The 13,167-nt window shown below is 44.4% G+C and overlaps 1 protein-coding gene across 1 annotated transcript in view; it reads right to left on the bottom strand.

Annotated features, from left to right (window-relative positions):
• Positions 1-10,157, bottom strand: part of LOC307223420 (polycystin-1-like protein 2) — a gene marked incomplete at its 5' end in the record, with an annotated part of 53,837 nt that extends 43,680 nt beyond the window's left edge. Inside the window, 9 exons of the mRNA XM_079989387.1 lie at positions 267-316; positions 1,489-1,587; positions 2,499-2,903; positions 3,557-3,786; positions 6,098-6,245; positions 6,423-6,533; positions 6,792-6,977; positions 8,567-8,731; positions 9,854-10,157. Of these exons, the coding sequence (XP_079845513.1) occupies positions 267-316; positions 1,489-1,587; positions 2,499-2,903; positions 3,557-3,786; positions 6,098-6,245; positions 6,423-6,533; positions 6,792-6,977; positions 8,567-8,731; positions 9,854-10,157 (1,698 nt within the window). The remainder of the gene's footprint in view (positions 1-266; positions 317-1,488; positions 1,588-2,498; positions 2,904-3,556; positions 3,787-6,097; positions 6,246-6,422; positions 6,534-6,791; positions 6,978-8,566; positions 8,732-9,853) is intronic.
• Between the last annotated feature and the right edge of the window lie 3,010 nt (positions 10,158-13,167).

Raw genomic sequence — 13,167 nt, 5'->3', positions numbered from 1 at the left:
TCACTGGATCTACTCTGAATACAACTTACTTGGATACAACCCAACAACAGCGCAATCAAATGCATGCTTTCTTAGAAGTAACTCCCACTGTGTACAATGGGGATTACCCTCAGGCAAGAGGGCATAAGGTATCAGCTTGAATAAATCCAGTGTCTTAACCATGTCATCACATTAAGAAGAAAGAAAAGCCGTTCATTAATCCCCGTGAAAAATTTTCAAAAGGATTTTTTCCGTTATTTTCATTCTTTCTTTTAATAGATACTCACAACTCTTTTTTCACCATTTACATTGGACTGTTCTTTGTCCTCAAGAGGATCTGTTGAACACAAAGAATAAATCAGAAGTCTTCAATAGCACCTGAAAATGCCATGCTGACCTTTTCTGTATAAATCAAGGTTATTTTTTCCAGGTCTGTGTGAAAGTTGCAGAGCAATTGGTAGAAATTGCTCCCCGAAGCATCACAGTGTATAAGGATTCAGCTTGTTCATGGGAAGGGGGGAGACAGACTTCATTTATCGGGGCCTCATGCTGCCTCATACTAAGCACCCAGCTGTTCCATCTGGTCCCATGTCTTCATTATATGGAATCTGTGCACGGCCCAATGCAGAGGGGGAGGGGCAACCCTTTTCAACCAGTGTGTTGAGGGTGGGCCCTACCATAAGGCTTGGGATGGAAACCTTTTCCAGCCTGATGGAACATTACCTTGTTAGGAACCTTCTGTGGACTCCACACACCAATGTGATGTATGTGTGTGCAAGAAACGGGGTGGGGGCGGGGCAGAGAGAGAGAGAGAGAGAGAGAGAGAGAGAGAGAGAATGGGAACATTGGAACCAGAAGTGAAACAAATGGAACCAGAAGTGAAACCAGGGATGGTTCCACAGGGATATGTTACCAACTGCAGAATTGCTTGTTTGTTTCCCTTGTCCTCTGATTACCATACTTTTCCATGTAAAAGACTAGGGTTTTTTTTACTTTAAATTAAGGTTAAAAATCTGGGGGCATCTTATACACGGATAGTGCATATACCCATTTTCTAAATTTGGGGTCCCCTAAAGGAGGGGGTGTCTTATCATGGGGGCATCTTATACACAGAAAAATACAGTATATACAGTGGTACCTCGGTTTAAGACCAGTCCGGTTTATAAACTCTGCAAATCCGGAGAGTTTTGGTTTGGTTTGAGAACTTTACCTTGGTCTGAGAACGGAATCCGAATGGTGGAAGGGCACCGGCGGTGGGAGGCCTTATTAGGAAAAGCACGCCTCGGTTTAAGAATGTTTTTGGTTTAAGAAGTCTCTGGTGCCCTCTCATCAAAAGGATACCAAATCCTGTAATGCTGTTTTTGTGACTTCTTACCACTTGGAAGTGGGAAGCACACAACAGTATGAATAAAATGCAATGGAAAAGAAGACAGAAGTATAATTTTAAAAGTATGATTGCTCTTCATTTTATGAAGTCATCATTTGGCATAATCAAGAGCCTGCTATTACCTTCTTTATGAGAACTGTTAGATGAGACGATTACAGTTCCTGCATTAGTGCTCATGTTCGAGAAGGCATTAACAGCAAACACCTTGACCTGGAAGGTACCTGGAAAGAAGACACGGGGAAAGGTAAATAAGGGCGAATAAGAAGCTGGGAACCAAAGATCCACGGGGCCAGGCAGATTAAGGGGTGAAACTTCTTAGGGCAGGTGCAAAGTCTATTGGTGCCAATCAGGGAAGTGTACCACCTTGTAAAAAGGGGGTGGGAACATGGCTTCATGTGGCTTGATGGACAAAAAATGGAGCCAAAAATATTAGTACAAGACAAGTCCCTTTCACCCATGATTTTATATCAAGGTGCTTTAATTTATGTGATATCTATATCTGTTATTTATTAATGTATCAGCGTAGACCTCTTGGCAATGCACAACAATTTAGTAAAAAAATAATGAATTAAAACACAAATCAAATATCCCATTCCTTGGAACAGTGAAGCAAGGGGGGGGGGTGCTATACATCAGCGGTAGAGCATCTGCTTTGCAAGCTGAGGGCTCCAATTTCAATCCCTGGCATCTCTGGGCAGGGCTGGGGAGACTATACTGTGCTAGAAGGACCAGTGGTCTGATTCATTATAAGGCAGCTCCCTATGCAACATCTGGAGGGCCACAGGTTCTCCATTCATAAGATTGGGCTTTGGTTTCATCCAGCTGGGTTCTTCTTATCTTCCATCTCAAATACTGGTCATCTGACCAGTCTCAGGGCCAGCCTCAGTTTTGGGGGTCCCCTTGTGCCAGATGACCCCGGTGGGCCCATTCCTCCTCCTTGCTGTTGCTCACTTGCTTTCCTTCAGCCACACAGAGGGAAAGGGGATGGGAGCTCCTCCTTCTCATCCCCATGTGGTGTATGTATGGTACACTGCAAATTCCCCCTTCCCTTCTCTTTCTCTCTCATTTTTCATACTTTTAAAAGAAGACTCATCTAGCTCAGTTACACGTTTGTGCTTTTGTGTGGAAGTACCTTCAGACTTCACTGGGATTCTGTAGGTCTCGGCTTCTCCTTCGGTGAAGTCCTTCAAGTGAGAAAAGGTCTCATTCAGCCCGGTCACCTCAAACCTCAGTTTCTCAGGAGACCCATGACGTACAGAGACTTTTATCTCCAGATCTTCTCCCAAAACCACAGAGTAGGAGCTTAATATGGCCTGAAGACCAGAGATTGCTTCGACTAAATGAACCGTCAGGATTTCCGAAACGTCTGCTTCTGTGGTGTTGCTGGACGCAACTATTTCAAGATGATGTACGCCAGGACCAATCAGCCGTTGGGATGCGCCATCCAGGGTGAGATTGTGAGGAGCAATTCCTTCCTTCACCCTGGACTCCAGCAGAGTTTTGTTATCAGCCAGCACCGTATAGGTCACTCCACTACCTGAAAAGGAAAAATGGTTTCCAAAATGTGGTGTAAATTATATCTCGTTTCGCATCCTTTTGCAAAACATTTAAAACATTTATTTTAGGTACTAAATACTGTATCAGTTTATTTACCGTAATACTATAGCAATGGGGTTTATTTACTTATTTGGCACCATCCATGTGCATGGCATTACAAAAGAATCAAATATAAAAATAATAAAACCGATTAAAAAGAAAGCAGAGGCAGATGTCAAACACAGCAGCACTGAAACAAGCAAAAAAACAATCCATCAAATTTACAGTTTTAAATGACAGAAATCAGCTACAACATGCCTTTGGGAATAAAACTGTTTTCAACACCTGTCTAAAATGGGAAGTCAATGGACCTTACCTGGTTGGAGAACCACATTTCAAAATTTGGAAAAGTGTTAATTTCAAAGGAAGACTGTGCTTTGGGACGTGCATGGTTTAAGAAAGTCTGAATTACATGGATTTGCCTTCAAATGCAAACTGAATTGAATTTCTCCCTAAGCATGAAATGTGTTTTGTTTTTTAAAAAGGACAGTTCCAGCAGAGGTCTCTCCTATGTGCTCTGAAAATTGTACATTGTTCAAACTACTATTGATCTGCCAAAGAATATATAAACAAAAACGAAGTGATGGCTCTGACCTCCATTAAGTTCCACTTGAATCCATAACACCTCTTCATAAAGAGTCCTGCAATGTGAAGTGTTCCCTACTTCATATTTGCTGAAGCACCCGGTCACCAAAAGCTCATCCATTTTGTCTTGCACGGTGATCAGTTTCTGAGCTGTGACGTGCCACTCGCTGGTTGTGCACTCCACAAAGATGGTGAATTCGCCAGGAGATGTGAAGCGATGGGTCACATTGCTAGACAGGCTTGAGGTGCATAATGGAACATGTTAGAAGCAGAACAAGCCAAACCTGCAACAAAATGTTGCAGCGCGAGTGCTCCTGTTTAGGATTTTAGTCAACCAGCAACCACACCCTGTTCCAGGATAATCCATTCCATTCTCCAACAATGCTCATATGTGCATTTTTCAAGTTAAAACTGCATCATTTTTGCAGCATTTAAAGCATTCATCTCATTCTTTTGCTGTGGCATTGGGAATCCTTTCTCTCTCTTCTACCTAGAACAGTGTGTTTCAGTCTGAGAGCCAGGGGGCAACCACTGACCCTCAGTCCACTTTCAGGTGGGCCTCAGCACTGCAGCCTGCCCACTCTGTCCTGCTTGTGCTGTGGCCTTTGGGCTGAACTGATGCCAGCACCATACCTGGCAAAAGCAGAATGCAGGCCAGGGCCATCTTACCCAAAGACGCTAGGGGTGAGGGGCACCCGGGCGCCAGGCTCTCAGGGGCACCAGGCCGAGAGTCTGGGGTCCGAAAGTTGAGTCCGGGGAAGAGTCCACCCGTCAGTCGGAATGCCACAGCGGGCTCTTCTACGGGCAGCTCTGCGCTGCAAGTTTGGGGGCAACCGAGCCAGTGAGACGGCTGGCCGGCTCCACCCTCCTGCGCACCTGGGACTGTGCAACCTGGGGGTGGGATGCCAGGCGGATCTTTGCACCCCTGGGCCGCATATGCTTAAGACAGCCCTGATGCAGGCATATTGTGGGAGCCCCTTAGAGACATGAGATATAGCATGCTGTACCATGAAAAGCTAGAGGGGAATGAAAGAGAGGAAATGGATGGCAGACAAGCAGAGAAGCCAGAGAAGTGTGAGAGAAGAAAAGGGAAGCGTGGGAAGGAGGGAGGTGAATGGGTCAGGCAGACCAAGGCAGAGAAAAAGTAGAGCTGTTTGGAGCTGCTACTGCACCTTTCTGGCCCCTCCACTTCACACACACACCCCAGTCATCCTTCTTTCCAGCCCCTTCACTTTATACCCTTCTGATGTTCCAGGGGCTGCATGCTGGTGGTGGGCAGGGGCGCCGACTTATAAAAAATATTGGGGGGGGCGGGGGCCCATACCGACTTATAAAAAATATTGGGGGGGCCCAAGACCTCCAAGGGACGCAGGTGGCGCTGTGGGTTAAAGCCTCAGCGCCTAGGGCTTGCCGATCGAAAGGTCGGCGGTTCGAATCCCTGCGGCGGGGTGCACTCCCGCTGCTCGGTCCCAGCGCCTGCCAACCTAGCAGTTCGAAAGCACCTCCGGGTGCAAGTAGATAAATAGGGACCGCTTACCAGCGGGAAGGTAAACGGCGTTTCCGTGTGCGGCTCTGGCTCTGGCCAGAGCAGCGATGTCACGCTGGCCACGTGACCCGGAAGTGTCTCCGGACAGCGCTGGCCCCTGGCCTCTTAAGTGAGATGGGCGCACAACCCCAGAGTCTGTTAAGACTGGCCCGTACGGGCAGGGGTACCTTTACCTTTACCTTTAAGACCTCCAAACCGCTGCTGCTGGGGGAACGAAAGGGGCGAGCCCCGGGCTGCCCCGACCTTAAGTGAACCTGTGAGGGCCCGCCCTTTGTGGCAGCCGATTGGCTGCCGCCATGGGCGGTGATTATTAATGAGCTAGGGGGAATCCCCGCTTCTCGCGGGGTTGACGCCAGCCCCGCGAGATTATTGATGGGTCGAGAGCCCGCAACCCCACCCCCTCTCTAGATCGGGAGTGGCTTTGTTTTAACTCATTACTGAATGTATTTTAAAAGGTAACTATCGTCAAACAAGGAAAATAAAAAATACCAACATAATTTTGTGATTTTACAAAGCATAATATAACTAATAATTTTCTTAAATTATTGGGGGGGCAGAGCCCCCCCCAAACGAATTTTTGAGGGGGCTCGGGCCCCCTCAGGCCCCATGGAGTCGGCGCCTATGGTGGTGGGCATGGCCAGAAGCAAATGTGGGCGGAGCAATGGAAGGGACTCTTACTTTGTACAGGAGGCTACATTACAGCCATGCAAAAGCAAGATGTCTCGACAAACATACACCATTCCATCTGCATCCGGGCAAGGAAGATGCAGTCTGACAGCTCAAAGACACATCCCAGTCAGAGGTAAGGTCTGGGGTGATGGGGAGAGTCTCGAGCTGGGTAGTCCTTAAGCTGGGTAGTCCTTAAGGGATTCAGTCCCCAAGGATGAGGTTCTGCTCTCCTGATTTTGGGCATCACTGACAACTTGAAAGGTGTCTTCAATCATCACCATCATAAGAAAACAACAAAACATTCACTTCTTCATCGCCTGGCTGCAAAAACTTACGTTGGAGGGTAATATGGATCAATAGTGTTTCCGTCTCCGGTGCTAATGATGCAGGAGAGATTGCCAGAATAAGGAGAGAGTAGCCACTTCACTGATATGGTGATGTTTTCAAAGATGAAGCTTTCCTCCGTCACAGCCAGCCGCAAGCCTGTAAAATAGTGCACAGAATAACAGCACCTCTCTGCATGCTTGGAGAGGTCATGCGGGTGAAATTGCCTTGTACCGGATGAGGCTGAACTGGTCCATCTAGGTGCAAGCTGGTCACTGGAAGATGCTTCCCAACTTGCTGGTGGTACCTGTGGGTCTAGAAAGTGCTGCTGCTTACCTTCCATGCAGTGGTATTGAACGGACAGGTAGCTTCCCAAACTTGGACAAGGATCTCCAAAGAAGGTCCCATCAGCTGCCACCTGGCATGCTTGGAGTCCATGGCACTGCCCTGCAAGGTTTGATGCAACAGCATGTCATTTTCGCTAATATAATGATTTCCAATGTACACTTTACCACAATGTATGCCTTTTATATGCATTACTTGGCTAGAGAACAGGATTGCAAAACTTGGAGAAGTGCGGATTTTGAAGGTTGGCTGCGTTTCAATTAGCGTCTTGCTTTGCCACATAGATTTGCCTTTAAATGCACACTGAATCAATTTTCTCCCCCATCTGTGTTCAAAACACTGAAGTCCCCTAAGCCTTACCTGCAACTTCATCCTTTACACTTATCCAGCTACATTCCTCTTCAACATCAAACTGCAGGGGAGTCTCTAGCACACAGAAGTGAGGTGTTTTCCGTCCATAAAAGCTTTCTCCAATCTGAATTACTTCTCCTGAGCCACACTGCACTGTGGCATTGAAGTTGTCGCAGGCAATGCTGTGGCCTGATTCTGTGCGCGCACATAAGAAATACCATGAGTATGTGGCATTGTTGGCTAAAGACACAGTCCACTTAAAAGCAAGTATACATACCATTAAAACAAACATACATAGAACCATCATCATTAAAAACAGAGGGTTTTAAAATAGTGCTCTGTGGGATTGTGGAAATTTAAACAGGTTGCTCCAAGCTGACCATTTAAAAAAATGCGTACAATCCTGGAGAAAAGCACACTAGCATTATTTTTCCTCTTAACCCTTCCCTGCCCCAGACGACTAATCCCATGCCTTTACTTTTTCCAAAAAGTTGAGTGGGAATTTCATAGAGTTGAGAGCACTTTCAGAATGATCCTCTAGGTGGCATGAATAAGATTCAGAAAAGAAGCAGGAGAGAAAATTCTAGCAACCACGAGTGAGACCTGCAACAAGATGTTGCAGTGTAAAATGCTTCTGTTAGGGTACAACCTTTTGCAGGATGCCTCATCCCACATCCCCTGCAGCCCCTGATTTGGGTGAGGGGTTCTTCAGAAATCATTCAAGGTTCTGTGGCCACTCACCAAGCTCACTAAATGGGACTCCATCCTTCTTTTGTGCTTCTCCAAGCCCCCCAGGGTCTGACCAAGCTGCGGGGGGCAGTGGAGGACAGGAGTGCCTGGCGTTCTCTGGTCCATGGGGTCACGAAGAGTCGGACACGACTAAACGACTAAACAACAACAACTCCCCAGGGTCACCTGAACATGCTGAAATGGGGCTGATTTGGCCCATTACTGCTGACACTCCCCATTACTGCTGACACTCCCCACTTGTCTCCCAGGACATTCTATACAAGATCTCAAAGTAGCTGTTCTATTACAAAGGAATTTCAGAAATAGACTGGAAAGAGAAGCTGCTGAATTGCAACTTATCACCAAACTTAAAACCATGGAGGGACCTGGTCTGAACAAAGACACTGGATTCTTATCTCATTATACATGACAAAGCCATTTTTCACCTTCTCACCCCTTGCTTTTTCCTGTAAGACCTATTGCAGTCATTAAGAGTCGTCAACAGGCTCATCACAGCTATCTGCCAATCACCCAATCCCACCACCCTTCTGAGTAATACACCTCCCCACCTTCTCACTATATAGAAGGGTCTGGTGACTTCTGTTTCAGTGTATCTGAAGAAGTGTGCATGCACACGAAAGCTCATACCAAGAACTAACTTAGTTGGTCATTAAGGTGCTACTGGAAGGAATTTTTTTATTTTGTTTTGACTATGGCAGACCAACACGGCTACCTATCTGTAACTCCCCACTTGAGTTAATTATTGGAGGAAATGAGAGCATGGTATTGTGCACACACTGAAACTGCTAATAAACATATTTAAGGGAATAGCACTAATCAAGCAAGCTACAAATATACATTCTCAAATGCATGGGTTAGGTTGTTTTACACAGGACAGCCTTCTATTTTAAGTGTTCTGTGTTGCACCTATGATTATAAATAAGTATATGCGTTTTGCTGCAGATCTGTGTTCTGTGCAAATCTTATTTTTTAACTCTTTTGGGGTGATGTGTGGTGCAAGTAGTTACCCTTAAGTTGAGTTCAGGACCTCTTACCAAACTCGCAAATAAAGTCAAACTCCTGGCTGCAGTTCTCTGTTACACCCCAGTCATAGCCGGCGTTTTTCAGGATATAGCCACATGATGACGAGAGAACGGAAGGCAGGTCTTGGTGCCACTTGCTGTAGGTGATATTCGAGGTATCGAGCCAAACCATGGACCCTGCATGGAAGGAAGCTGCATCATGAGTGCACATGCCGCTCCTACTTGAACAACTGGGATGAGTGACTCTGTCAATTTATGTTTCTCTCAGTTTCTCCTTGTTCCAGTCCTGAATTCGGTTTAACACATTTCTGCACGAGTTTGCAATTTTTAAAAAAATCACAAAAATTGGTCAGCATTTTAGTGCACTTTTCCTAGCAAGCAATTTTCCTCAGTATAATGCATTTTTGTATGTTATCTTCACTGTTATATGCATTTTCTGAGGGGTTTTCTTTTCTTTTCAATTTTAAAATTCAACCATTAAAACCAGATACTTGCCTTAAGAAAATAAGATGGAAGTGGAAATATCCAGTATTCTGCATTTTTCATTAGTTAGATATTGATTGTGGGAGGTGGTCACATTTTTGCATATCTTATGGGTTCAGCTCATATAGGACTATGTTGCTGGGACTCAGCTGGCTAATATTTCATCAGTAGCACAGTGAAAAATATCTTAGCATAATTTAATCCACTGACATCCAGTGTGCTTGTTTATTACATTTTTACTCTACCTTTCTTCCAAGGATCTCAAGATAGCAACATAAAGTTCTTCTCAGCCCTTGTTTTATCCTCAAAACAAACCTGTGAGGAAGACTAGGCTGAAAGAGTGTGACTGTTGCCCCAAGGCAACCCAACGAGCTTCATGGCTGAACAGAGATAGGAACCAGAGTCTCCACAGTCTTGGTCTGGTACACTAACTAACCAAGGTGTAGCCAACCATGGTGCTCTCCAAATCATAAAATCATAGACTTGGAAGGGACCCCAAGGGTCATCTAGTCCAACCCCCTGCAGCCTGGCCAATGGCCAAGGGTCATGAGAGTGTAGTCAGCAACATCTGGAGGATCCCAGATTGGCTACCCCTGCTCTAACCTCTAAACCGGGAGTGAGACACCTATGGCCCTGAATATGCTGTCAGACTTCAAATGCCATCAGTCCCAGCCAGCATGGCCAATAGTTAGGGATTATGAAAGTTATAGTCCAGCAACATCTTTAGGACCGCAGGTTCCCCACCCCTGCACCGCACCTTGCCAACATGTCCCCCCCTTCAACATTTCACAAAACAGGGATACTATTTTTCCCTACCTTCAGTAGTTTCATTGGAGGAAGAACTGTAGGTTATGCCGATCCACCATTCGTTGTCCTCAGAGATGTGCTCCTGCAGAAACATCTGGGTTTCTTCATTTTCAATAAAGACTAGGTGGCCCCCTCCTCTCTCACACCAGCTCTGGGCACTCGTGAAAGTGCGCTGGAGCCTCACAAACTCATAGCATGAGCTATTGAAAGCCACTTGGTATTTTGAACATGGTATACCCTCCACAAGGGAGAAATCCTCTGCAGTAGAACTGACGACAAGAGGGATGATGAGGCTTATGATGAGGAGCTTCATGTTCGATTCAGCTGCTTACCAAATCCTGTTTTGGAACTGATGCAGCCCACCACTCTTTTTGACCTTTTCTGCAGATATTTGAGGTGTCATTCTACTCTGGCATATGCTTTTCTCGCCTCAACCTTCCCTTCCCTGGACAATACTAGCAATGGCTCTGTGGAATAGCTTGCTCCCAATAAACAAAGGTTATTGCACAGGGGAAAACATTTTTTCTTTATGCCAAGATGTGCCAATGGATATGAGACAGGCCATTGTACAATTGTTCAAATAAAGACGGTATACACAGTGGGCTTTAATTTATAGCTTTTCATGTGAGTAGAGAAGATTACTTTGATATATACACCCACTGGACATATGGCAACCAGAGATAAAGGACCCTATAAAAGAAGCTATTGTACCTTACCAGCTGGGCATTCAACCTCAAAATAACCATTTAGAAACTCAGAAAGCTGGTGCACCATAATAATCAAACAGAAATTCTGTATCTGCAATGAAACATTGGAGTTGTGTTTTTCCATTCAGTGTGTGAACCAGGGCATGCACTAGAGAAGGGTGCATCCATCCATGTTGGTTTCTTGTTTTTTTCCTCAATTAATTTCAGTTTTCCACATTTCCACATTGATTTACAATTTTATTTATTTTGAAGACGTCATGAAAATTCATCAGCATTTCAGTGCGAATTTCTCATGAAATACACATTTTTATATGCAATTTTGCCTAATATTTTCCTTGATATTTCCACTATCAATGCTTATGCACACTTCACCCCAGTATATGCATATTTGTTTTATTTTATAATAATTTTTATTGGTTTTTACACATATTTTCCAGCATATCATTCTTTTAAACATCATTTCAAAATCTTTGGCTATCACAGCCTAAGACCTCCCAGAAGTCCTTCACTTTCTTACATTCCCACCACATATGGTAAAAAGTACCCTCCTTTTCTTTACACAGTATATACATTTTTGTACATATTACCTGGGTGAAGACCTGCAAGGAAAAATTCAGAGAAGTGTGGATTTTGAGAGACGGCTGCAATAAGCTTATTCTGCAGGCTTTGCTTGATGTACTGGGGGACAGACAATTTCCTCCCCTGATACCAGTTATAAATGTGGTAGAGATGTATTGGCCAGTGCCCATGCAATTACCAGCACCAGTGAGGAACTAGACAGTCCATCAAACACATAAGGAGAGGGATAAAATTCAGTTGTCAACCCAACATTCAGCTTTTGTTTGTGTGGGGTTTTTTTTGTGTATATATATATATATATATATATATATATATATATATATATAAACTTTGCTTTTGAATAGTTTTGTGAAATTGGGACAGGGGGAACAACACTAACCGATGCAGAAATTTGATCAACTGAACCTCAGACTAGAAAATGAGAAACTGAGAGGAACTGAAACTGGCAGATTCGTCAGTTTCTACTTGGTTGCAAGTACTTTACCACTTAGAAAAGGATGCTTTGATTACCAATAACTGGTAAAAAAGAAGATTATTTTCAAAAGATGGACTCACACTGAGACAGGAAATGTATCATGCTATATGACTTTTAGCCTCTGACATACTGGTACTGGCAAGTACCGGTATTTACAATAAATACTCTGACCTTGCCTTGATAACTAGCCTGGTGGTTGTTATGCTTTTTACCAGACCTGTCATCCTAACAGAACATGCTTCTGTGATGCTAAGCTCTCATAATGTCTTTATACCTGTGCTGCTCCTAATCAGTTTCGCAGCTGGCAACTTAGGTGGGACTGCTAAATGCTTGATCAGCCTTCTGTTATTATCATAATGCAATGTCTGCTGAGGGATGGAATCAAGGCCTGCTGCATAGGCACCCCAGAGTCTAACTCTGCAGAAGCCTAAATCTACCCTAACTGAGCTTGCACGGGTACGTCCACTGTTAGTCATGCTTCCTTTCTCTTCTCTAGCTTTCCGAAATTTAGAATATACGATCACTGGAGCACCAAAAATTAGGGAAGAGGCAGAATGGTGGCCATTAGTCAGTGCTGCCATTTTTTTTTATTTTTTTTTTTGTGGCAAATCCTATTTTCCTCTCAGAATATCCTGGAATGACAAAATGTCCAAGATATTCTGGAAAAATAAAATGATGGATTCTGGGAGTCAACAACTAAAAGAAGCATTCCATACCCAAAGAATTCATAACTTTTTTCATATTGCATATGTCCCTATCCTTTCAAGAAATCACCCCCTTTGATATGCAACTGCGTGAGTTGACTCTTACACAGAATGAGCATTTTTTTCAGGACATAACACCTGCTGTTCTGAAATAATTTCCTCCAAATAGTCCCAAAGAAATTGTCCCAGGACAGTGCCTCATTCCCCACAAGTTCTTATTATACTTTACAGCCTCTTGGCTCATGGTATAGACTGCCCTCAATGGAAGGACTGTCTCACGCCACCCCGTTCCAGCCAGCTCAAAAGGGCATAAGAGGACAAAGGGACTTTAAGGTAAAGCATTATATTGTAAGTCACATCACAGTACACAGGCATGCATTGTTTAGCTGGTGGACTCCTGGTATGTTTTTCATTATGTTCCCTTAGCCAGAAGGGGCCATAGCTCAGTGGCAGAACACACACTTTGCATACATAAATGTTTTGTGTCAGCTCCTGGTGTATCATGTGGGTTGTGAAAAACACAAAGGAGAAACACTCCTGGTCTGAGATGTCAAGGAAGAAGTCCTGGGCAGACTCCGTTTAAGGCAGCTCCATATGTTCCTGGAGGCAGGCAAATGTTGTCTCCATCTTCAAAAAGGGGGGAAAGAAGACCCAGGTAACTACCAACTGGCCAGCTTGACGCTGATACCAGAAAAGGTCCTAGAACAGATAATTAAACGATTGGTTTGTGAGCACTTAGAAAAGGATGCTGTGATTACTAAGACCCAGAATGGGTTTCTCATTCGTGGCAGACGAATCTCATTTCTCTGATAGAGTTACTAACTTGATGGATCAGGGGAATGCTGTAGGCATAGTGTA

The sequence above is a fragment of the Podarcis cretensis genome (genome assembly GCF_951804945.1).
Source record: "Podarcis cretensis genome assembly, chromosome: 8".
In the NCBI taxonomy this organism is placed as follows: domain Eukaryota; kingdom Metazoa; phylum Chordata; class Lepidosauria; order Squamata; family Lacertidae; genus Podarcis; species Podarcis cretensis.
Note: the sequence above shows the minus strand (reverse complement) of the source record. Positions and strands in the feature narration are given on the sequence as shown.